This window comes from Sinohyriopsis cumingii, chromosome 7 (genome assembly GCF_028554795.1).
Source record: "Sinohyriopsis cumingii isolate HCF-2022 chromosome 7, ASM2855479v2, whole genome shotgun sequence".
Classification (NCBI taxonomy): Eukaryota; Metazoa; Mollusca; class Bivalvia; order Unionida; family Unionidae; genus Sinohyriopsis; species Sinohyriopsis cumingii.
The window spans coordinates 2,055,566-2,083,464 of record NC_142967.1 but is presented as its reverse complement, the minus strand read 5'-3'; the positions used below and the strand labels follow the sequence as shown (position 1 = coordinate 2,083,464).

Genomic DNA, 27,899 nt, shown 5'->3' with positions numbered 1-27,899 from the left:
ATAATAACTTTTATTTTCAGGAAACTATTTTTTTTAAAACAAAAATAAATATAACTCTAACTTTTATTATACTTGGACATACTTCATTATAAACCATTCTCCAATTTTAACTGTGTATTTGGCAGACAGATTTACTCGTTTGTCTGTGAAATTCCTAGTCTACTGAGATGGTTTCATGTATAACTAATGATAGGCGTTTCCAAATGTTCAGTTAGTTCCTTTTTATATTTATATTTATTTTTTTTATTATTTATTATGTTGCTGATAAAGAAAAATATATAGTGGGTGGAAATTCGACCAAATTTAAAGCTCTGTTGTTATTTTGTAACATTAGTCGTGATAATATTGTAAAACTTTGCTGTTAACCCAATGCTACTATTCAAGTCAAAGAACGTGACTTTAGACCAGTAGTCAAACAAGACAGTCATTTAAGTACATAGCACGTATTGAACATTTCCTGAAATAAATGCGGCTTTGGACCGAAAAAAAAAAAATGATACGAATGGTATATTAACTGATCCAGTTGATACAAATTGAATTGGATGATTTACATGTATTTATGTATTAATATCTTGTGGATTGGTACACAATAGCATGATCTGTGTGATACCTCCTCTGTCATACTATTCAAGCCGTACGGCGTATATATACTTAATGGTCACACATTCTTCTTGATAAACGAATTCTTCGTAGGGCAAAACAAAGCGTCCGATCAAATTGTTTTTAAAAATTTAGCTTTTTTTTTATAAAAAAAAAGTACTTTTAGTTTCATATCTTGCTTATTCCGAACAAAATTGTAAGGTATATTTTATCATAGACCTGAATCCCTCTGATTGTTTGTGTCTAACACTTTCTTTTGAAACGGTAATATTTGAAGGACTCGTGTTAAAACTAAATTTTGGACAAATTTTCGAAGCATTATTTAACAAATATAGAAAAAGAAAACAAAATAAACAAAATTAAATTATTTACTTCTTTTTTAAAAAATGTGCCATTCACACACACCGTACATTTATCTTTGCATTATTAGTAAAACTAAGATTATCAAGTTAAAAAATCAAATTGAAACACAAGTGGATAGGTTAAAATATTCGTACCCTATATATATATATATACCCTGATCTACATACATACATACATACATACATACATACATACATACATACACACACACACATACATCATACATACATACATACATACATACATGCCATACATGCATGCATGTATACATACAGTCAGTAACACATTTTCAAATATATATTTGATCTGACGTGGTTCCTTCTGAGAAAAGCATTTGCCCACACTTATCTCGGAAGGAAGTTGTATGTTACGTCTCGAATACAAATAAGTTTGAGTAAACCCTGTCAATGACTACGTGATATTGTCAGTCTTTCAGTTAATCAGCCAACCAGAGGTAACCGTCTTGTTATCAGTGTCTTCTTTTTTTCTGTTAATCGCTCGTCTGCGCCATTGGAATGGTCATAGTTGATTCTGTTTCACAGCCCTTTTCTTTGACACAGGCCACGTGCCACGTGCTCTCTTAGTTACGAGAGACTTGCATATTAATGAACAGCGAATGGGTATGAATGGACATTTAAAATCGTTCCTCCTTGTTATGGTTAAGACGATAGATAATCCTCTCATCTAGACGAGCAGTGGGGACAAGAAAAGCGCGTGCAGTTCCCACTATACCTCAGTAGTACTGAGTACGACGTTGGTAGCTGTTGAACTGTGTCTCTCTAATTTGGGCGGTTCGCCAAAACTGAAGGCGTTGCCACTATTGTTCTTCTACCTGAGAATTTTAAAGGTTTTTGGGTCACAATTTACTTTACAATACTGAAGCAGAAAAACAAACAATAAAATATATAACGTAATTTAACTTTGGATAAATTCCTTTGGATTTTTAATTGGGTGAAAGATCAACATGACGAAGTCTTTATGGAAGATTATTCGAGTCCATATTTTCCTTCATCTGTGGCTATGCGTGGCAAAAGTGGACGCTGATCCTAGATGGGGGGAAGGGGAGGTACGTCTCGTGGGAGGGAAGGATGTGAATGAAGGGACCGTCCTGATATACCACAATGGAACCTGGGGGATCGTATGCCATGAAAACTGGGACCTACGGGATGCAAATGTCGTCTGTAGACAGATGGGCTATCCAGGTGCCAACAAAGCTGTCAAAAACTCGCAGTTTGGACGTGGACGACGTAAGTTTTAAAGTTTCAATTTTTTATTTCATTTTATTGTATTTGTTTCTTTGTGTTTTTAATTTTTTTTTAAACTTGTCCTTTACTCTCGGAAATCTGATTCTCTGCTGAGTAGTTAAGAAGCACACCTGACTCTAGGACATAGCGTGGAATTGCAGCATTTTTTAGAATTCGCAGCAGAGATGGCCGTTTTCCGTTTGCCTTCGAAAATGAAATCAGAATAAACCAAAGTGGTATTTCGCTTTTGCTGATGTACACCAACAAATTTTGTTCTATGGCCACATATGTTTGAATGCATTTGTTATCGCTGTACAATATATGCGTTTTACCATACCAAATAATGAAGAATATACATTCATATTAGACAAATATTACATGAAAAGGGTCTACAATAATCTAATTCAACGCATGGACAACATATTGCAATTCGTCTTGAAAATGCGGATTATCAACGAATCTAGTGTAGTCCCCCAGGTAATATATCTATCGGGTTTGGCAAATATCTTACATACAAAATATACACATTTTGTTGGAGCATTAAGGTGTGACCTTACAATGAATGGGAATCGTTGTCTCTGATTAGTCGTGCAATCGTTGAAATATTGATTTGATGAGCGACAAAATAAAGAATTCACTAATACATACATACATACATACATACATACATACATACATACATACATACATACATACACACACACACACACACACACACACACACACATACATACATACATACATACATACGTTACTGCAAACAAGAAGTTCAAATGCATATATTTGCCCATTCATATTTTGAATGAAAATTATACAGTTGCAATTTTTAAATTTTGCATGTGACGCTTTTTACTGGATTGTACTGTAACATGAAGCAGGTTACGTAAGATTACTATTATCAGATCTTTCATACTGCTTTAGGAACACCGATCACCTTTCTTGGCATCTAATATTATTTTAGAAGTAACAAACCGATATAAGAAACGTCGGTTGAGATAGCATCACGCGATGCACAGACGTGACGCATTAAAAATGAATTAAACTATTAGACTTAATTACAACAATTCCAAATTCAAAAAGTGTATTGTATGTATATATGCATGTTGTTCTGAAATAGTTGGCATGGGCAGCGGTATTTAGACTTGCCAACTTGCCAATATAAGGAATTAGACAGCTGGTTCAAATTAAGGTGTGTGATATACATTCTTGATGATTCAGGCCATCTTTTCCTCAACGGAAATTGAACCTAAGAAATGTCTGCTTCAGGAATAATTGCTAAACATACATCCTCTATTTTACATAGTCGCTATTCACATCTGAATGACCATTGAAAGTGATCAGTTCATTCCAATTTTACCGAGTGTTGTCCTACTGTGTAATACGTATATTTACTTGTTAGCTTTCGTTACAAAGTAACTTACAGTAACCCACAGACATTAGTTCATACAATACTAAACGAAAGCGATAGCGTCAAAATAATAACATAAACAACCCATGCCCATCTCAAGATCCATTTACGTTCTCATATAGTACAGGGTTAGAGCCCGAGAAAAAATAATACAGGGTATGAGCCCCAGATAAAAATTTGAGGCTCATGTATTCCACCAACTACACAGTAAGCACTGGCATGCTAGGAATGAATGGATATTTCGGTACGAAATTTTTTTTTTTTAAAAAAAATATAAAAAATAAAGAGGAGTCAAATACTTCAAAAACTTCCAATCTATCTTCAAATTACAAATAGTTTCCTAATCAACACATATATCGCTAAATATTTAAGATTAATTTTTGCGGATCTGCATCCTTTTTGTCTAATTAAGATGCGGTAAATGTATAAGTATTCGATTATATACTTCATTATAAAGTGCAGATGTAATGAGGTATGTAACTATAATGCAAGCCCTATCTACACCAAATATATACTATACAATGTCGTTATTTTCTCACTGTGAATCCCCGTACATTGAAGCAATATCTCCTTTCTTCAATATGGCTTGTGTTGATGCAATATTTTGACATACGCGCCCATATTTTATTATACCAACAATTGCTGTTATGTATTCGTATTTGAGCACCTGTATTTTGTGAAACATGCACCACTTCCTGGGTGCGGTAGCGTGTTTTTGGCTTGACTCAGCTCTTTTCGTAATTTCAACTTAAACAAGCTGTATGATTCCAAATTTACGATGACCTTTGCATCGAATAACTATCTGATAATCTTTATTCCAGTCTCATCATACCGGCATCAGTGATGACGTACTGGTAATAATTTTGATTGCGGTCAGTTTTTTTTATGTCGTCAATATTATATAAAGCGATTTTTATGCATTAAGTGAAAACGGCCGCGGGAACCATACGGATGATAGGCGAACATCGGTAGGCTCGGAATGTGCATAAAACAACTACGTGACGCCAGTCAGGGATTAAATAGCGATTTTAAGTCAGCATCAGCAACTCGAGTATAGAAAACACAAACATATGCACCAACTCTCTATATCTCTATATACGAAAAAGTGCTGACCCAACATTACATTTTGCGAACAGTAACATATATGATACTTAGAAGCAAATAAACAATAAAACTAAACTCAAGGATATATAGAGAATTATCATTTATTTGTTGATACATTTACCGCTCCCCCCAACCCCCAACCCCCCCCCCCCCCGAAAATAAACGAAGCAAAATTACAGGAATATGATCAACCATTCTCGCAACTTTACAAACTTTGACAGATTGATTGATATGCACGCAAAATATGTTTCTAGATGAAAAGTAAAATTTGATTCGGCTATTATAAATGTTGTATCTAAGAATGGACTTTTAAATTTCATAATAAATGCCTATGTATATTTCCTCGACCGTTCCGGGGGCAAAGTGGTTAGAGCGTCCGTCTCTGATGCGGGAGGACTTGGGTTCGAATCTCGGCCCAGTCATACCAAAGACATAAAATGGTACTAACAGCTATCTCGCCTGGCGCTCAAAATTTAGAGGTTAGTGTTAGGACTGGTCGACCTGGTGTCAGGTTAAAGTGACTGGGTGGGACATCGCACTACATGTTTGCGGCATGGTGTCCCAGTGCCTCAAAGGGATACAAATGAGTACGTTGCGTGTATGGGAGGGAAAAGGTCCTAGTTTGTGTATTATTTAAAATGAAACGTAAACTAAACGGTACTTATATCGGCTTCAGAAATGTCGCGCTCTCAAATAAGTTAAAATATCCTTGCTCTGATATATAGGTAAAATATTATATCTGTCACATAATGGAAAATATTTTATCTGTAACATAATGAAAAATATATCTGTCATATAATGGAAAATATTATATCTGTCGTATAATGGAAAATAGTATAGCTGTCATATAATGGAATACTAGTATGTGATATAAGTTATATAAATAATTGTTCACACACACACACATGCACACACACGGACACTCACACACACATATATATATAAACGTTACACATTTCATAATGCGCCGGCAGATCTGTGCAGGTCTGTGCAGTTTGTTAGGAACAGTATAGACCTTGATCTGCAGGCGCATTCTGCTACGGTAGATCTTTGATGCTTGCAGTTTGACTCGTCTAAATACATACAAAAAAAATCATCTAAACTTCGAGATTTGGTGGAGATCTTTAGATTAAAACTTCAGGGCAGGGGAACACATTTTATGTGATGTCTTCTTCAAGAGACCACTCTGTTGCCTAAGTGGTTCGAATGTTCACCTTAGATGCGGGAGGTCTCGGGTTCGAACCCCGGCAATACCAAAGACTTGAAAATGGTACTAGTAGCTGCCTCGTTTGGGTCTCAGCATTAAGAGGTTAGTGGTCGGCCTGGTGTCAGGATAATGTGACTGGGTGGGACATGATGTCACATGATGATGCCCCAGTGCAAGACATCATTATAAACTGCCACACTGCAGACATCGTAGCGATATGACTGGAATTTTTTTAAAGCTACGTTAAAAATCAAAATAACACACACACATTCTCTCTCTCTCTCTCTCTCTCTCTCTCTCTCTCTCTCTCTCTTCTTCGCGACTGGGGGTCTGAAGTCTACTTCGTGACTAAAAGGTCTTATGGCAGGTTATATTTATAGTTTTCGGGGAGAAATATAAACGACAAGGAAACAACAGGAGCAACAGGAAAGAATAAACAACAAAAATTATCCCACCCCCTCCTTATAAAAACCCTATGGGATCTCTAGAACAAATTGTCTAGTAATATATTTAGTAACGGGAATACATTTTAACATATCTAAACAACACTAATCAGACTAAGTGATCCGGAAGATAATGTAAATTTGTACATTAAGTCACATGGGAGGCTGAGTAATAACATTGCACTTTCTGTGACCTTTTTCATAATCACAGCTTGCGTCACTGATATACCAACAACATGAAAGGTTGTTTATAGCTACGCGTGATGCATCGGCTCGTCTTAACTATTTCGGGGGAGGAAGCATTCATCCATCCAAATTATTCTTTAAGAAAAGTACACACTTATGTCAGCATTTCATCTTTTTATTTTATTTATCACACCGCTGTTGTGAAAAATGTTAGAATTAAAACTAAAGTCCCCATAGACAGCACGTGTATATATGTCTCATATTTCCCCACGGTAAATATTTTTAATATGAAGTTACATTTTTCAAGTGCAGAGACAATAATTTTGGAAAGATACGGTGCTGAAAAGGTCACACTTTTTTTTTTTAAATTAGAAGCTAGGGTCGATAGCGTAGGAGTAAAACTATGCGGCAATCAGTACATACGTTTTTTTATTGAGAACATATTCTTGTGATTATTTTCCCACCGTGTTGCTAATTTGAATCCCCGTCGGAAGATGTTTCATCCCTTGAATTAGATATATATATAACTTTGTAACAGCAGAATAAAGAGTGAAAGAGACATTTAAAAAAATGACGTGATAATTTTAGGTAGATGAGCTCGAAATAATTTTCGTATCTAAATCTGTCTAGTAAGGACTCAGTAGAAGAAAACAAAACAAACAACAACAAAAAAAAAACTCCTAAATGTGAAACTCGTACAGTCTTTCTCTTCTATAGCTTACAGCCGAATGCAAACAATTTCTGCACAGATTTGTTGGGTTTACAAGGTACACTATATTTCTGAATTCAAGTAAAGACTGAAGATGAAGATCAGTCGTCGCATGAAACGATTAAACCCTTGGCGAATTGATCTGCTGATATATTATGTGAACTGATATTCTGGCAAATTATTTCAATTGATCTACGGACACATGACGAGAGCTTGTCTACTGGCGCATTATATGAACAGTTGGCGCATTATGGTAACTGGTCTGCTGGTGAATGGTCCGCTGGCGTATTATGCGAGCTGATTTTATAGGATTTGCGGGCGTATTTATTGAACTGGTATGCAGTCGCATTATGTGAACTGATCCGATGGCGCATTTATGCACAGTTGAGTGGAGTGTGCGCAATACACGAGTAAATAGCAAATACGGTATCCCATCACGCTGTGCGCAGAACTGTCCTGTACTTATTTTATCAGGTATATTCATATTACAAGATTCTTTATTATGATATAATACTGCTTTCATTTAAATAGAATCAACAAATAACACAAATGGTAATACATATTAACAACTCATAGTAAGTCATATAATACCTGACACAGCACAACCATGAAACAACACCATCATAAAATAGACAAAAAACACGTATGACACTAAACCCATAAAATTAATAAATTCTACATCACCTACACCAGCAATACAGTGCAACAACACCAGCCATGTATACATACAAGTGTACCTTTCATGTTAATATAAACATTATTTACAGCAACAACAAAAAAAGTTCAATTGAAAAAGAACATAAAATAATGTACGAAAATATATTGATCCACAAAGGATGTCCTACCTATACAAGTGTATAAAAAACGTATTTCCAATGATGTCCAAAGGGTTCAAGATTTTGGGGTAGGGTACTCAACATAAAAATAGGTCTATATTACATTAAACTGAGAAATTACTTTTAAGCATTCAAACTTAAAATCTTGTTTCATTTCAAGATTTAACTAAAAAAACAAAACAATTCGAAGTAGTAAAACATAACCGAACTCCGTTCTCTTAATCTGCTTTGATTTAGAAGACACAGCTTAACATACTATATAAAATTACCTATATCTGAAAGGTACACCATAACAGCCGATATAAAATTACCTACATATGAAATTTTCTTGTTCATGTATACATATATAATTCACCCGTTTGAGTCAGGTGTGACATTTTAGATGATGTCATACAAGCAAAAAATAAACAATAAATATTTTCTCATACCCAGAAAACAACCGGTGATAAATATGTGAACAATTAATTTATGTCCAATAGTATTCAGATATACGAATATAAGCTTGAAGAAAAAATAAAAGAACGCATGTCCAACAGCCATGCTATTTATCGAACTCTCTTCTTACTCAATACTACGCCCCTCCTAGCTGCGTTCGAGATTCGACGGCAACCAAGTATTAATGATAGTATCTAAAGAGACAAATTTTTCATGTCATATGTTTTAAACTGACGTAAATATCTTTGTAATTACATAGTGTAACCAGCTTAAGGCTTGAAACTAATATAAAGACCTATTGATTGAAAGTACTTAACCTTGTGAACACAAAACGTTAATGTTTTCATGTTACATGATAGGAATTCACTGGTAATAGGGAGCAAGGAAACGGATACAGTCTATTTTTCTTCTAACGAGTGTCTAGACGGGATCAAACGACAGCCTGTATCACCGCTTTGTTCTTTCCGAAGTAAAGCGTTGCCTTGTTATTAAGTTCGCTGGTTACAAAATTATACACTGGAATTATGCAAAACTACGTATATCTCTTCCTCCTATTCTTTTTCTTTACTTTGTTTTCCATCTTGTTACAAAACTTATCATGTCGTCGTCCTTTTTTGTTTTGGTTTCACTGAGTAGTTTCATCTCTCTCTCTTTGTCGTACACACACACACACTTAGAGGAATGTTACGACAGTTCCTATCCTTAATTCTCTCTCTCTCTCTCTCTCTCTCTCTCTCTCTCTCTCTCTCTCTATATATATATATATATATATATATATATATATATATATATATATATATATATATATATATATATATACACACGCACATTAAAAACTGCCATAACAGCTATGACGTCATCGAATTCTATTTCTGCAAGTCAGTGTGATGTAGACACCAATTATAGATAGCATCTATATTACCTAGTGCGATTTTATCACAAGCCAGTAACCATTCTAAATCAGACAGTCGCAGTCTGGACGAACCAGCTGAAAATTACACGCCAGTGGTTTTGTGTTACAAAATCGGGGCATTTTTATTGAAGAAAAGGAATAGCAGATTTAAAGGCCTATTTCAACAGAAATACAGATCTATATGTGCAACATCTGGCTACCAGTAAAAGAGTCATGCGTAACGTTAATTAGGTTAAGGTGTGTTATCATATACCTTAAACACGTGTTAAGGTCTTACAGAATGGGGTAACTATTATTTTATTAGATTAAGTTTTGTTATCGTATACCTAGAACTCGTGTTATGGTTTTACAGAATGGGTTAACTATCATTTTTATTAGATTAAGGTATGTTATCGTATGCCTTAAACATATGGTAAGGCCATACAGAATGGGGTAACTATTATTTCATTAGATTAAGGTCTCTTAGCGTATGCCTTAAACGTATGTTTAGATTTCACAGAATGGTGTAACTATCACTCCAAGTTTTAAGGATCTCATCATAACATGGGAAACAAATGCAAATCTGTTAAAAACAGGAAAGATTGTTCTGTTTTGGCAACACAATACGCTTGGAAATGGAGTTAGGAAAACAATACCCGTGCACTTACATGACCACGAAATTTACGGAATTTAGACATATTATAAAAAAATATGTCTGAGATATGACAGTGGTGTTCGTTACTGAGTTATTATTGAGAATTAATGCTTGAGCGAAGAAGTGTAAATTGAAGGGAAAAAAACTCGGTGGTGAATATGTTAAATGTTGTTCACAAGAAATGTCTGGTCGGACATGGTAAATGTACGACGAATTAAGCGTTATGCTATATTTTGACGTTACTTCGCTGAGCTTCAAAAAGAAACCAACTCCAGCTCCATCACACACACACAACCCCCCCAACCCCACTTAACAAGTGTCTGGTCGGACATGATATATGTACGATGAACTGTGTTATGCGAATATTGACGTTACTTCAGTGAGCTACACAAGAAACTCAACCCCATCTCCATCACAAACACACACAGACACAGACACACACACCCAACCTCCACTTATTCCTAAATGCGTAACATGTTTACTCTGGCGTCTATTACGTTTGTACATATCTGTATACATCACTAATTTTTTCTCAAATTCCTATTTATGCATGATCGTGATTGCTTATGTAGGATACAAGCGGAAACTATATCTTTCTCACATTCCTAAGTGTGTGTACTCTTGTTTTCCTGAGTAGAACAATGAAGAAAAAGCTCTTTCACGACGTGACTTGCGTCTTTCATGACCTTCTTCTACAAGTATAGTGCGCACAAACTCGCAAACTCCTCGATTTCCAAACTTACTTTACCTTTCTTTCACAATAATCAACATACATATTAACTGCAACACTCTCATAATCTAAACTGGGCAGCGGGTTGAAATTAGTAACCTGCAGACAGGACGTTTTACATTGATAAACTTAGATCCATACATAGATTATGTGGTTTCGAGCCGAAATTTGCATTGTAAACCCAAACATTTTACAGGTTATCACAACCAAAGGAAAACTTCAGTGGTTATTTTGCAGTTATAAATTTGCATTTTCATTTACAATACGCCAATTTGGCTCCGACCCCCATATTTCGGTTTGCAATGTAAGGAAAGTATACATTCGTTAGGCATCTGATTTGGATGGGAAAATTACACCTAAGGATCAGAATGTTCCACTTTCAATCAGTTTTGGATAGGATACTCATTGGCGTCGAGGGGGTGGGGCAGGCGGATAGGGTTGCAGTCGGGAAATTTTTATTTTAAATACTAAAATTGTATACTATGCAACCTCACCGTAGTGTAACGTGTGGAATTCTTGACAAAAAAAAAAAGGGGGGGGGGGAGTGAGGTTAACAAATGACATAAAATTGACATCAAAATTTTGCAAACTTCTAACTGTCGGATAGTATTTCCCCATCTTAAGCAATGCACACGAACAAATGCATTGATCTTTCAGGATGTCACTGTTATCTTTCATGATGTTAATGTTATCTTTCATGTTGTCACTGTTGTCTTTCTTGATGTCAATGTTGTCTTTCTTGATGTCACTGTTGTCTTTCTTGATGTCACTATTGTCTTTCTTGACATAAGGGTCTAGATGTAGTAGTGCACACAAACTAGCAAAACCTCTGATTTTCACCATCACTTGATCATTCTTTCCCAGTAATGAAGATAAACACTTGCGTCTTAAAGGGAGCAACCATTGCTGTTAGTGTCCTGTAAAAAGCACTTTTCGACACAGACGTTTTACATGTTTTATCTAGTTACATGTAAAATATAATATTTTCATTATTATTTATGAATGGAAATTGAATTCTCGATTGACTATATAATATTTGTTTGTGTCTGATAATCTTTTTGATGTTTAGCCTTACCTATGTTTACCTGTTCACTTTTGTATCATTCGCAAGCTATCGTCAGTTTGCTGTTTGTATTACGATTACTTTAGCTGTCTCGGACACTGACCTTTAAAAGCACATATGTGTTCCAACGTCATTTAAAGTTTACATTAAATTTCAGTGTCTAACCTTTCACGTTTCATCCTAAGGTGTGGACGTTTTCAATTATTTTGCAGTTTGAAACTTGTATAATTATTTACAAGAGGTCATTTTTACATCGACCGTCATATTTTCTTCGTAAATACGAGGAAAAAACAATCCACCATTGTACGTAAACAAATTCATTCATTCATTCATTCATTCATTCATTCATTCTGAGATTAATAACAAAGAGAATTGGTACAGACACGAGAATGACAAGGTCAAGACAGACATACAGTTACATATATAAATCACAAACTCGTACATTTAATCATACAGTCACACACAGAGATTACATATTCATGTATCTTTAAATAGAATACACTTTGAATGTGGAATTCAATTCTGAGAACGTTTTCTATCAATAAAATGGAACATTCTTATATTCTCTGACTCGACATAAAAAATGATGTGCACAAGACAATTATCAAATTTGCGAACTAGCAGAGATATTACATAAAAATTATGAGCCGTTATATAGCTAAGTAATCAAAGCTTTGCAGTCAAGTTATCTGTGAGCTGATAATTTTGAGTTAATTCGTTTATTTGTCGTTTTTCGTTAGTTAGCCATAAAACGTCACAAGCTAATAAACTTTCCTGTTACAAAATTCATGTAGGCTTTCTGCAGAAAATATAGCAGCTGACATCATAAAATTTATGTAGACTTCGGGGGTCATTCATTCCACAGGTGTATGGGAATTCCCTTCCTAGTAAGTACTGAACAATCTTCGTCATATATATAATGAAGATTTCCCGTAAATTTTCCCATGCAGACCTTTACCGTAAAACCGAGAAGCATGTATGAATGTTACTTTTGTATTTCAAAGCTATTATCCAAAGTTTAAAAGCATCAATCAACATTTTTTAACAAGTAATTGTTAATTTGTTTTGGCTACTTTGTTCCTAAATCTGTTTTAAACAGCTTTAGTGCAGAGCATATATATATATATATATATATATATATATATATATATATATATATATATATATATATATATATATACACACACACACACATATATATATATACACACACACATATATATATATATATATATATATATATATATATATATATATATATATATATATATATACACACACACACACACACACACACACATATATATATATATATATATATATATATATATATATATATATATATATATATATATATATATATATATATCAACACGTGAGGCATCACAGATGAAAGGCTAGTTTTACGAACACATGTGTTTAAAATAGAATTCATTCGTTTCTGGTGAACTCTCGTGTATGTGGGTGTTGGTGTGGGTGTGTATCGGATTGCGAGCATGTGTTTGAGTGTGAGCGTGTGTGTTGGTGGTGTATGTAGGTACCTCACGACCAGCCGCCAATAAGAAACGCTACATTTGATTAATGGGCTTTCCGCCCTGCTTTTAGTCATTGAATGTCTGAACTTATTGCTTATGCCATTCCTTCAACATACAACACTGAAATAACTGCGCAATTTTTGTTAACACTTTTGTTACCTTATTTCGCTCTTTTGCACTCGAAGCTGTTTTTGCGTTATTTGTGGCAACATTAACCCATTAATATTTGCACTGCATGAGCAAAATCAGACTAACTACATTGAGATTTCTTCAAGTCACTGGGCGAAGACAAAGGTTACAGCTTGTGTCTCAGTCGAGAGAATGAACCAAGGCAACAAGGCGAAACATTTTCACAGGCTCTTTCCTATTTTAACACACTATTTGTATCAAAAGAGAATTACATTTTGAGAGGTTCTATATCAAACGTGCTTTAATGATCGATACCATTATACACAATGTATGTTTAAACAATATCGGATTTCAAACTAAATTCTTTGCGTTTTGAATTAGAAACAGCATAAAAATGTAATACGGATCGAAATGTTTCAAGAAGTGAAATGAAATGTCATCTAGGTGGTAAAAGCAATGGTAACGGACGTATGACAAAAGACAGCTGACATCACTGATGGTTTTGAAATGGACACGATTTGCAATGTCTGTCACATATAAAACCTTCACCCAAGCAAAGCCTTTCATGTCAAAATAATACACGTTCTGATGCAAAATATTTTCCAGTGCTTGATGTGGCGATCTCGATAGAACTTATTCTTAGATAAAACATTTCTGAAGAACATTAAAACTGAACACGTTTCCTGGAAGGAAGGATTAGGTAGGAAATAGGTTTCCTGAAAATATGCATACATTATGCATAGATTACATACAGTTTTATTTTTATGAATGAATAATATTATTATTAAATTTCCATTCTCCAATTGCCAATAGGAACTAGACAAGTACTAAATTATCGCTGAAATTTTAAAATATAAACTTGACAGTTTGATTTTGGATTTTTTAAATTGTTTAACATAGCTTTAACAATTTTTTCAGTCATATCGTTACGATGGCTTTAGTGTGGCAGTTTATAGTGATGTCTAGCACTGGGGCATCATTCCACAGATATGTAGCATGCTGTCCAATGCAGTCACGTAATCCTACACCGGGTCGACCAGTCCTAATACTCTTACTGCTGAGCGCCAAGCGAGGCAACTGTTAGTTCCATTTTTTGTATGATTAAGCTGTGGTTAAAAGCCGCAACCTCCCGCATCCGAGGCGGACGCTCTAACCACAAGGCCATAAGAGCGGTTTTGACAGCTTGAAGCTACCATTGAATCAAAACCATGTCAGAATAATTTAGCTAGGTGCAAATGGAGTTGAAAAATACACCTCCATTGGATGTTTAGTTTTCTCTCAAAAATTGATCGCAAATTCAAAGGATACATAATGAATATAGTGTATCAAGAGTTCTAACAGGCAACTTTGGGAAACGATAATGAATATAAAGAACATCAATTTATATACATTAATTTTGTCTTGAAAAACTATATTTGTCTGGGTTACTGCCAACCTCGCAGGAGAAAGTCGTTAGGACGCTGAACTTTCTATAGATACTGCAACAACTATTAATGCTTCTGTTGTTTCCTACATATATTTACAAATCAGTGTAATTTTGAAATTGACCATTAATGAGTTGAATTTGAATGCGTCTATTGGTGGTCAGTACCCTTAATATTAGGCTATTAGTCTCCTCAGCATCTAGTGATCTCTATCTTCAACATCATGTGATAGGTATCCTCAGCATCTTGTAATTAATACGCCCAGCATCATGTGATTAATATCATCGACATCATGTGATAAGTATCCTCGTCATCACGTGATCAATACGCCCAGCATCATGCGATTAATATCACCAACATCATGTGATAAGTATCTCAGCATCTTGTAATTAATACGCCCTGCATCATGTAATTAATATCATCAACATCATGTGATACGTATCCTCAGCATCTTATGATTGATAAACCCAGCATCATGTGATTAATATCATCAACGTCATGTGATAAGTATCCTCATCATCACGTGATCAATACGCCCAGCATCATGCGATTAATATCATCAACATCATGTGATGAGTATCCTCAGCATCTTGTAATTAATACGCCCAGCATCATGTGATTAATATCATCAGCATCATGTGATAAGTATCCTCAGCATCTTATGATTGATAAACCCAGCATCATGTGATTAATATCATCAACGTCATGTGATAAGTATCCTCATCATCACATGATCAATACGCCCAGCATCATGTGATTAATATCATCAACATCATATGATAAGTATCATCAGCATCACGTGATAAATACACACAACATCATATGATTAGTATCATCAACATCATGTGATAAGTATCCTCAACATATCCTACTATCCTAATTTCGTATTTTATATATTTTTAGCATGCTTAAAATTTAGTTTTAATGAATTCTGAAAACTTGCACGAGGCACATGATAAAAAGAATGACCTAAATATCGCACACCATATATTCTTGTATGATAAAATTATGGTTATTTCGTATGTGGTATTTAATATTTATGTCCTGTGGTAGATATTTGCCTCTAAATTTACGCAGGTTTCCCGAAAAAGAACTGGTCTGTGTTTCAGTCCACCGTATTTGCTGAGAGTAAGACAAAATCCTAAACTAAATTATTTTATTCTTGACCCGACGGTATGCACAACGAGAGCTTTGTACACTATATTTGCGATTTTGCTGAAAATCATTAGTAGCTACAATTTGTTTCTTTGATGTTGTCATGAGAAAGTCTGTCAAAGGCATTTAGTTAACATTGCGTAATCAGACTTGTTAATCAGCATTAAAGAAACAAAAATAATGCATATATTGTAATTTATTAGAAATAACACTTGTCGACATTAACGTCTTAGATATACCTAAAAATACATCACATCGTTCATATGAATTTACATCTACCTAAAATTCCATTAATTCGTAGATTTACAAGTACCTAAAAAGAAAAAGCCGTCACATAGCTGTTGCAGATTTACATCTACTAAAACTCCATCAATTCGTTGATTCAGATTTACATCTACCTAAAACTCCATTACTTCGCGGATGCAGATTTACACCTACCTAAAACTCTATCACTTCGTTCGTAGATATACACGTAGGCCTACCTAAAATGAAAAACATTTCGCTGATGTAGATTTACATGTACCTAAAAAGCCATCACTTCGCTCATGTAGATTTACATGTACCTAAAAAGCCATCACTTCGCTCGTGTAGATTTACATGTATCTAAAACGCCATCACTTCGCTTGTATAGATTTATTTATAAAGTTTTAACTATATGATTAGCGCGTGCAAAGAGCGCTACTCGAAATTGACAAAGTTTATAAGACAGAATGTATAAAGGTAGGGTGAAGTGAAAGATGCAATGGTCTTTTTTGTAAGTTTCTGACGCATTTACTCACAGCTTGTTCAACCTTTGTAAATTTTACCAGATGGTTGCGTATTGCTGAATATGAACCCGGCCTTTTCATCGACATTGCGTAATCTATTCTCTTCAGGAATGTTTTAATGAGATCTTGGGCCGAATTAGATCACAGGGATCAAAAAGGGAAGCTCGTACACACTCAAGCAAGTGAAAACACTGTCTGCACTTTGTTTTATGTGAAGATACCGTAATTTCCGCAGCATATGTTTGCCTGGTGAATTTGTTCCATTTAAGACATTGTTGGACAAGTTAATTGTAGTCTTAAGCAATATTCTCTTTAAACGGAGTTCTTCACCAGTCTTCCTAGGCGAGACTAAATTTTGGCTTGCTAGTTAGAAGATACATACATACATACATACATATATATATATATATATATATATATATATATATATATATATATATATATATATATATATATATATATATATATATATATATATATATATATATATATATATATATATATATATATGTGTGTGTGTGTGTGTGTGTGTGTATATATATATATATATATATATATATATATATATATATATATATATATATATATATATCCATTTTGCAAAAAGTTTTTAAAACTGGAGTTACACAATGTGGCGTGCGGGTTTATTATGCCGTCACTGTGGTAGGTGTGGGTTGGTGTGCTTCCAATATTTTATTTAAATTATTATAAAAGTCGCACCCAGGCTTGATTTTGGTTGGAAGTTAAATTAGTGAAAGATAGATGTAAAGTTCCAAGCCCTCAGTCAGCAATGCCGACGGTTAAATGATTGAATATACAAAAAAGTGAAATTCAACTAATAACAATTTAATGACAATTCAATAATCAAATGATTAAAATTTTCCCAAGTACTCTCCTTCCTATCGACCTTGTGATAGCCTATTGTATCATTTGATTTGTAGTGTGTTATAGCTTTCCATCTGTCCATGTATTCAACTCATCTGTGTATTTTTCTCTCCTATTCCTCCAATTCCCTCTCCTCTTCCTCCCGACATTCTCCAGATTCCTTCTACTCCTCGACTCCTTTATACTCCTCCTTCTTCATTTTCTCTTCCTCGACTCCATTTCCTCCTCCTCCTCGACTCTCTTCACCGACTAGGCTTGTCGACTCCGACTGCTCTGCTAGTCTCACTTCCGTCTCTCCTCTAAGAGACTCGGGACTCACTGAACCGGAAATTCTGTCCCCCAGAAAGCTTCCTTTACGAAGATTTGTCTTTCCTTAGAAACTCCTTTCTAAGTTTTACCGACAGATTACGAGTGGCTCTCTCGGAGTTACCCTATTCCTCACAATCTTCCTAGGCGAGACTAAATTTTGGCTTGCTAGTTAGAAGTTTTAATTAGGGACGAAATTGTTATCACACCCTCCGTCTCAATACTGGTTGGATGTCACTTTGATTCGATCCAATCAAACTTAGCAGACAATGTCCTTCTCGCTGTCTGTCCACGTGGGGACGGATTTAATACACGCCCCGGTCCATCGCGGTTCCTTCGATTTAAGACAAAGCTGTAACACCTAGGCGGGAAGTTGCACTATCTAACGCCTGTGCCAATTCAAGATGCCGGATTTTCTCTCTAGCCACGGTAACCTTGCGTAAGAGATGAACACTAGCCCGCGGCAATGTTTAGACAGCAACCATGGCTTGTACTAATACCTTAGTTTATACGCGACTTACGAAGTGGGCTGAGTAAATGTGACACTTTGTTCAAACCAGGTAATACGTCTTAATTTCCCTCACAATTACGCAGTTATACATGCTTCTTGTCCGACAATGTTGTTGTTGTTGTTGTGGGGTTTAACGCCATTTTGCAGCACATGATAGGCTATACATGGCGGCCAGTATTAATGGTGGAGGAAGAACCAGAGAAAACCCCGGAAAGAACCACCGACCCACGAGAAGCTACTGGCAAGCTTTCTCACATACCCACATTGGCTGAATCTTAGACTCGAACCGCCGCAGACAGAGGTGAGATGGCAGTGATCCGTAACGAAGAGCGCTTTAGACCACTCGGCCACTCGGGGCCCCTTCTTGTCCGACAATGTTTAGGACGTGTTTTAAGAAACCCAAAGGCTTCGTTGACACGAATTTTACTAATACGTAGGCATTGTACACTGTCTAGGAAATAAATTTAACATGTAAATCAAATCACCTCATTGCATATTATGTTTTTGAAAAAAATCTTATTTTTCAGACTTGAAAGTTTGTGAATAGTACTCCACTTTTTCAAACTATAAGTGATGTCGAGATTTTTCAAGTTTTTGTTTACTCAGATGTGATGGTAGATGGAATAACTTACATCAGATTTTTCATTATAGGTTTAACGGAGCAATAACACCCAATACAGTAAATTTAAAGACATATTTCTTTCGCTTACTCATTCACCCTTGACATAATTAAGAAATCTACATGCATTGTCATCACTACCAATTAAAACTGTTACATATCGAGATTATATACCGCCCGCTACCAATGCTAATCTTCAAAACACGTTAGAAAATCGATGTAAAGCGATATCGACTGAGAATTTTGTTATAAGAAACAAACAAACGCAAATGTTATTTCACTTATTACAGACTTGGTTTTCAGTCATAAATGAACTGGAAGATACTAAGAAAAACTAAGCGAATGATTATATGTTCATTTAAGAACATTCCAGTATAAATGTTGACAGTTTTATTACTGAAGTATACATTGTGTAGCCGCGGTGGATTCGTGGATAGCTATCTGGACTCTCAAGCGGAAGGTAGCGATTTCGAATCCTATATTCCGATCAACCCAGATCCGCTTCCGTCGTATGCCACTTTACTCTGCATAAATCGGTATCAAATAACATTCACGTGTTGCTTTGCCGTCTTTTGTAGATAGCCATGCCTTTATTATTTCTATTGATTAACCCAGTCTTCTCTGTTTAAGCAGATTTATGTGTTCCATGCAAAATATCTGCATTAATTAACTATATACGTCTGCCTTCACGGAACTTTAGGCTTACTATAGCTGTTAATTCAAAAAGTTGAAACATAATAAAATGTGTTGTATGACATAAGACGTAAATGCTTTCTATGTACAAGTCCCTTTGTACAGCATTGTATCAATCACTTTATGGAATATGTCTCAATGCCATTAGTTAGGTAGTCCAGTTTGCTGGAATACGTAGGTATAAACAAACCGTCCATTTTATTTTTTTAAATAACAAGTCCTAAAATAATAATAATAATAATAATAATAATAATAATAATAATAAAATAGAAACATTGATCAAAACCGATGAATGTGTTCTGCACGCTGTCATTCAATTCATGGATAGTGTTCTTCGTTGGTGACAAAGCAGACTTGAAATTCCACATTTAATGAGATAAAATAGTTCAAACATACAGAACGTTTTTAAACTGAAAACTATAAACGTGGAAATATTTAGCATGATAATTTTAACCGTGAGAGTGTTAATTATGCATACACAAATACACCCTAAAGCATGTCGATGTTATTTATGCATACACAAATACACCCTAAAGCATGTTGATGTTATTATTATCTTTACCGTATTGTTGTAAAAGGAAAGAAAAAAAACCCAGAAAAAATCCCCAAACCAAAAACAAAAACAAAATCAAACAACATGCCCCTACGTTTTGACCTTTTTTTGTACCCAAAATGTAGAACACATCCAAAAGTCTAAACAACCAGCTAGCAAAACCCAGAGGGAATTATATCTATAATCAGTTAACACATTAACCCCTGGAGCTTTTTGTCATTTTTTGCAATACGGAGCCATTATTATTGTATGGAGACCACTCTTTATTCCAAATGCCCATCTTATTCTACTTTTTGCAAAGGCTCATCTGTTTGTTTGCAGTTCATACCGGTTTGCCTTAGATCTGAGACCAAAAAGTCAAAAATCCGGTCACAAAATCGGATTCCGACCACGGGCGAATTTTGGGTTTAAAAAAAGTCAGGTCCAAAAAATGAGGTTTTTCTATCTGTATTTTGTAGTGCAACTAGATATTCCAGATTATTTGGTATCATTGTAGAGCTACATCTGTCTTCCTTTCTATAATACCACCCACTTTAGTGTCTTATGCATGACCATGACGCTACAGTGCTCGGCAGTAGGCTACTACCTCCTGCCCCGTAAAGTCGTCGCTAGGGGTTAATGTGATAAAAGCTCGTCAGATTCAATCGAATCCAAACCACCAGGGATAACACTCTCGCTAACCTAGTGGATGGGCAATCAAAGCCCTGAACTGAACAAAGAGACACTTGTATCTGGATGATAACCTACTCGAAAGTAATGGAGAGCTTTCAGTAATACGATACAGTCCAGTCGGCAACCACAATTGTTTTGGCCATAATTAATGTTGACAGTAAAATTGTAAGTTTCTGCTTTTCGAGTGTGAGAGTGACCTTTCTAGTTATTGTGTATTGTAATTGGTCTTGAGGAAAACTTGGTTGTCACCAGCAAATCTGTTATGTTCAGGACAACCTAGCAGCACGAATGACCTACTACGGAATGTTAAATGAGAGCTTGAAATATGGAGACTTGAAAATTAATTTGAAATGGATATGACCGAAGGAAAACATGATTCTTTCTTTATTTAACTTCTCTTTTTAATAGATATATACACATCCAAAAGTACAAAGACAAATTTAAGGAAGCCTTGACACGATATATCTGCATTTGTTTGGATGCGAAATTTTTGAACTCTAAAAGCATGCGTTTATTATTGACCTTCTTTAAGAATTTATGATGACTCTACTCGACTGTCAGTTATTTAGGTCTCCAACCCTTAATACAGATTATTTTGACATATAATATAGTGCACGAGCTATGCAAAATGTAAGCATGATATTTTAAATATCCATGATAAATATAAGAATACTAATGCAAATAATGCTAGTATCGAAGCAAATAATAATAATAATGATAATAATAACAGCAACAACAGCAACAACGACAATAATAATAATAATAATAATAATAATAATAATAATAATAATATTTAATTGAAGACCAAAACACATTAGGTCTTGACAGATCATCTGCTACGTGGTCTTAACGTTATTATTATTATTATTATTACACCAAAATGATAACAATTATTGCACTCATAAATACCGCATAATGTAAATTCAGTATCATATAATTCCTTTAGTTATTCTTGATGGTTTAAACAAATGCATTATTTTTTAAATCGTGGAAAGATGTAATATAAGTTATAATCAAAACGAGAGTCGTTGTTCAAACTTTTAATATTGATTATCAAAATGCATTGACGTAGTTTTTATGAAGGTTGTCTGTACATTATAAAAAGGAAGTATTTGTTTATGTAATTTCAAATGATAATATTGATAATACTAAAGGGTCCCGTATATTATCTTCTGATTTAACAGGCAGGGCAAGTTAATAGTACTGTAAGCATATCTATGGACAAGGCAGGATAGCTATGGGCCCCCGTGTTGGCTGTGCCCAAGTCTGCCTCGTATCAAACTTCGAAATCGGAATACTCTAACGTATAAGCGTTTGCCTCTGTCAAACTGGAATAGTGTGTGTGTGTGTGTGTGTGATTTGGATTTTTAATGTAGCTACGATTTCTGCAGTGTGGCAGTTTATAGTGATGTCTAGCACTGGGGCATCATGCCGCAGACATGTATCATGATGTTCCCACCCAGTCACATTATCCTGACATAAGACCGACCAGTCCTAACACTAACCTCTTAATGCTGAGCGCCAAGCGAGGCAGCTGCTCGTACCATTTTTGTAAGTCTTTGGTATGACTTGACAGGAGATAGAACCCACGACCTCCCGCATCCGAGGCGGACGCTCTGACCACTAGGCCACCGGAGCTGTTAACTTGAAGAGCGGACTGCTCTAATGTATAAGCGTCTGCCTCTACCAGACTTTAATATCGGACTGCTCTAACATATAAGCGTCTGCTGTTTTGACTGAGGAGTTTACATTTAGTGATTTATTTCATATGCAAGCTTCATGTACTTATAGCGAAACATGATATATATATATATATATATATATATATATATATATATATATATATATATATATATATATATATATAATTTAAATAAAAGATCAATGTGAGTAATAGGAAGTTTAATTTGTATTAACAAAGAGTTGAAAAGCTTCTTTAAATTTGCCCCCCCCCCCCTTCCCAAAAAAGACAATCGTGTATTGCGGATGCTTTTGTTTTACTACAGATTTAAAATATGGTACAAAGATAAAATGTTAAATCATATCTGCTTGTAGCACCATTGGTTTTTATTAAAAATTAGAATCTTTCCATTGCGTGTACCCGAGTAACCTAGACAGCTTAGAATAATTCTGACTATCTCTGATTTTTGGATTTGGCACTTCTGTGTTGTAGAGGATGAGTTGGTATTTTTCTGAATGGGCCTTGGACAGGTTTAGTGATCATCAGTGAACCGACCAATCAGATAGACGATGAGACATGTAACCTTACCCATGGTGCTGATCAGCAAATCAACCTTTCAAAATATATGACTGCCACCCAATACTTGAGTCCGTGATATTCAAGCTCGTGTGTTGGTTTTTCTGGACAAAAGGCGCGAATGATAAAATTAGTACGCTTCATTAAGTACTTAACATGGGACGTGGTGTGTGATGGGAAAGGGTACCGAGTCTTAAGGACACACGGTACTAATTATACGGAAGAACTGTGAACCAGCCTAGAAATGGGTGAACAAATAATAGAGTATTTACGGGTTTGGTGGTCCATAATTGGTTAATAATGAAAATAAAATTTTTAGTAAAAGTATCTTTTGAGAGTTTATCCTATATGTAATTTAAAAAAAATATAGAAAAATTCTGCTGATGCAATTTTAGTATTTTTACAGGCTTGACGTAGGAGTACTCAGTAATGAAAGTAGCACCTGATTCATTTGGTGCAGAATCAATAAGATGTGTTTCATGCACATGTAGATAAACAAAATGCCGCGGCTCATATGGTGTTCTCCACACATAAGCTTGCACCAAGGTTAGATGTGCATGGAGAATTATAGGTCTCATCATCAGCACCAAGAAATTTTAAGTTATTGAACTTTGAATATGATAGTGTTTCCATATGTTTACCATTGGAGTTGAATTAGTACCGTGAGTCCTTAAAGCATTGTACTGCTAACTGTGTTCTTTTTGCACGTTCACACTTAACTCTCTTATTAAGCAGCCCACCAATAACCACTTTAATCATGGAAGAGCTATCTCGGAGAGGCTGTAATAGCTTATATTCGTATCCACTGCCGCGTTTTCGTGTATGTTTCAAAAACACGGACTAATGCGTTTCCATTGGAAATAATTCAGCCCAGACCCCAATATAAGGTCCATATGTTCTAAATACTTTAAAGGAGATATGGGAGCTTTGGTTTATTGTCCACTCAAGTGGTAATAGCGGGAAGAAATCTGTTGGCCTATTGTCCAGGAAGTGGCAATATCTAATTACTTAGCTGACATGATGATATAATTAAAATGTACTTAATGCGAAACAAAATACTGTTGACAAGGTTCCTTTTGTAAATAGTTCTTTCAACATGTATCATTTTATATTTTAATTATCGTTTGCGTAATACAGAACTGAAACAGACGACCTTTGCACTAGCTTTGCGTTATTATCTGCTGTACGTGTCCTAAACTAGTGCCCAGTTTGAGCAGTCAATAAAGACAAAACACATATCGTGAACATGACAGGGGTCAGCACACAATACTGTTATCAGTGTGTTCAAAGAACTTTAAGCAACATTTGATACGGACTGGTACCGTGCCCTTTTCTTGGAGGGATTCAATGTACTTTAAGAGTATTTCTACCCTAAAGATATTTTAAATGAAAGTACAGATGTTATATAAACCCGGTCAAAAACGCTGTATTGATAAAATGTATATCATGCAGGAATAATCGACAGCAACACACACACACGCTCGCGCGCGTGCGTATGTACAAAGAATTTCAACGAACTTAATTTGGAGGACGTAAGCCAGTACTTTCCACTATTGTGAGCTCTGTTTCGATTATTTGGTTTCCTTCTTTTCGATTACTGATAAAATAGAAAGAAAATAGAAGGATATGGTCTTTATTTATTTGGTATAGGAAGATTTTTTTAGTGTGAAGATGTCTTTTGACTGAAAATAATATCGGTAATACTCTTAATTCATCCATTAATCTGAGTAGTTTTAATTTTCCAGCTTCGCAATCGTTACGTTTAGACGAAACGAAAATGCAGAAATGAGGTGAGTGAAACTGAGACCTTGTCTGATATAAATCTATGATATCTATATTTCAGTCTTTTGTTTTAGCTATCGCAATATTTAGAACCCATCTGACAGTCAAGCATTTGATGTATTGCTTTACCTGAAAGATCGACAGGTGAGGTACGTAGGTCAGAAAGTCAAGCGTCTGGGATCTCGACCGCTCTAACCCCCATACAATCATGTCACATTAAAATCGATTTGGGTTAGATCTTTTACGTTACTGACGGCATAAAAGGTGTGTGAAAGACAGTGTCTGTACAAAACATAACCGAGACAGAAAAAGACAGTCGTAATTATTGAACTGAATGATGTATGACTGGATAGTATCGTACATACTAAAGCGTAAGATTGAAACAATTTTGCGATAAGATTACATAAGTTTTTAACAGTGTTTTTCACAATATTTTTTGCAATCAAGTTTCTAAGCAACATTTCAGTTTTTCTCAGATATTTAAAATACAAACGATGCCCCCATTTAATTAAATAAAAATGTATTTGCACGTTTATGCACAAATACCGGACATATACCGGACAGCTGACGAACATTTTACCGATAATGAATCTTAAAAAGACAGTGAAAAAACTTCAGAAATTTCACTTCTTATTCTGATATAATAAAAATTAATCGGCTGACTAACGTAATAAGATGTATTTTGACAATCTTGCCACAATTTCTTAACCACTTCCAAAAAAATTAAATAACTAATAAGAAGTGTAAAGTTTGGTTTGAATCTGAAATACGAGTTCCGCCCAATCAATGACAGTGCAAGCGGTGTTTAATTCTGGATGCGTTAATATATTTGTACAAACGTTACTGATTCTACTGTCTTCACTCTGCCAAATATAATGAAGAAATAAGAACTAATATTTGATCGTCAGAATATTTAAAACCATTAAATGATTTTAGTCACGGTCCGCTCAGACATTATCTGCATAAAGAACGCGCAACTATCACTTTTGAGAATAAACCTCAAAAGACTACGCTTTTTGCGGTGTGTAGACATTGCTGATCTCATTCCTTGAGAAATTGCTGATATCAATGAATTTATGACGTCATAACGTACATTGCGCAAATTTTTTTAAAAAAAATGCCAGGCTTGTATACAGCTAATGGAGGATCTCAAGGCTCGCAAAAGCTGGACATTATTCAACTTGTTTCATAAATTCTGTATGAAATCATTACCCCTTTGAGATTCTTTTAATCACAGTTTTATTTCAGTGGAAATAATTTAGAAAGAAGAACGAATAATTGCGTTCATTCTGACAGACGTTGCATCTTTCATTTGTTATGCTTAAAGAAAATAGTCACAAAGTTGAAATAGTGTTAGCGTTTAAAAGTAGATTACAAACTATAAATCAAAGAACAAGTGTCCAGAACATTTTACAAAGACAAAACACATTTTTCAACACAGAATGTCCAATGCGTGTGATGTCACATTGTTTGACACAGTATACAGTACCGGTTAGAGCAGGTCTACAATACACGATTCATGTTTAGCCTAAAATGTCACTTTCACGACTAAACGTTACATTGTTGTGATATTCGTGTGAAAGGAGGATTACTGAACGCAGAAATTCCCATATTTACTGTAATGCATTTGTGACCGGATATTTGCAGTATTTGATCTGGAACAACATCTTGTACAGAAGACGTAAACAAATTTACCTGTGAGTCTTATTTGCATGACATATTTTCTGCATACATATGCTGTGGTTGGATAAAGTTCTGTCAGGTGGAAGACCGTTTTATGTCAACATTCTTCTTTGAATAGAGATGTGTTTATTTACTTCTATAAGTTAACATTTAAACCATGCTTGCATAAAGAGTGGATTGTACCTTATGGATATACCACCCACCTCCACCCCTCCACCCCCACCTCTTCACCCCCACCCCAAACATCCGCTATCAACTGAGCCATACTATTAGTTTTACTTCTTCATGTTGTTGTTCTTGTATTGTGGCTTTACGCCATTTTTCATATGATGAGATTGTTATACTTGACATAACAAAACCCTATGGGGTTAATTGGCCATATTGAGACAAACGAGACCATTTTTCCCATTCCCTTTCGTGACTCGAGTCGAGAAATGGCTGCCAAAATGTTCACTGAAAACAAAAATTCCGCAAGTCGGGGCTAAAAAGGCTTTCCCACGATCGCGGTCATTCAGTAAAGAGAATACTGCACAATAATTGCATAGGCTTATTTGGGCCAATGAGAATCACATAAAGTGACATGAAACACGTTGTGATATCAAAATATGAAACAGCCCATACTATAGGAAAACTGTATCGACTATGTGTTAAAATTGTTTATACAACATTCTTCCTAAAGTTATAAAATTTACGTTCCTTTACCACGATGATGTAAACTGACATTATGTTTTAGTATTAAACTGATTTACCTCAAAAAAAAGCATTTACAGCATAGTCTAGGGCCACAAAAAGTTGCGATGCCTCGCTTTCATTTTGTTTTGTCTTCCCCAGGTTTTGGCTTGGTTGTCTATTGCAATCCGAAGCAGACCGTGTGCCTGAGGCTAAGATGAATTTTAAGTTTTCATGATGTTATTCTCATCACAACTTTACGCACAATACGTTTGGCTTCGTAGGATGGTCTGTTTTAAAAGAAGAGTACGGATCATATTGTAATGCAATTTTCAAATAATGGGTCTTTATTAAGCACAAGAAAATTTCGCAAAGTGATATACA

At 35.1% G+C, this 27,899-nt stretch overlaps 1 protein-coding gene across 1 annotated transcript in view; it reads left to right on the top strand.

Moving 5' to 3' along the window:
• Positions 1 to 1,363: 1,363 nt before the first annotated feature.
• Positions 1,364 to 27,899, top strand: part of LOC149794629 (uncharacterized) — a 56,137-nt gene continuing 29,601 nt past the window's right edge. Inside the window, exon 1 of the mRNA XM_089964234.1 lies at positions 1,364 to 2,210. Within this exon, the coding sequence (XP_089820360.1) occupies positions 1,928 to 2,210 (283 nt within the window). The 5' untranslated portion in view covers positions 1,364 to 1,927. The remainder of the gene's footprint in view (positions 2,211 to 27,899) is intronic.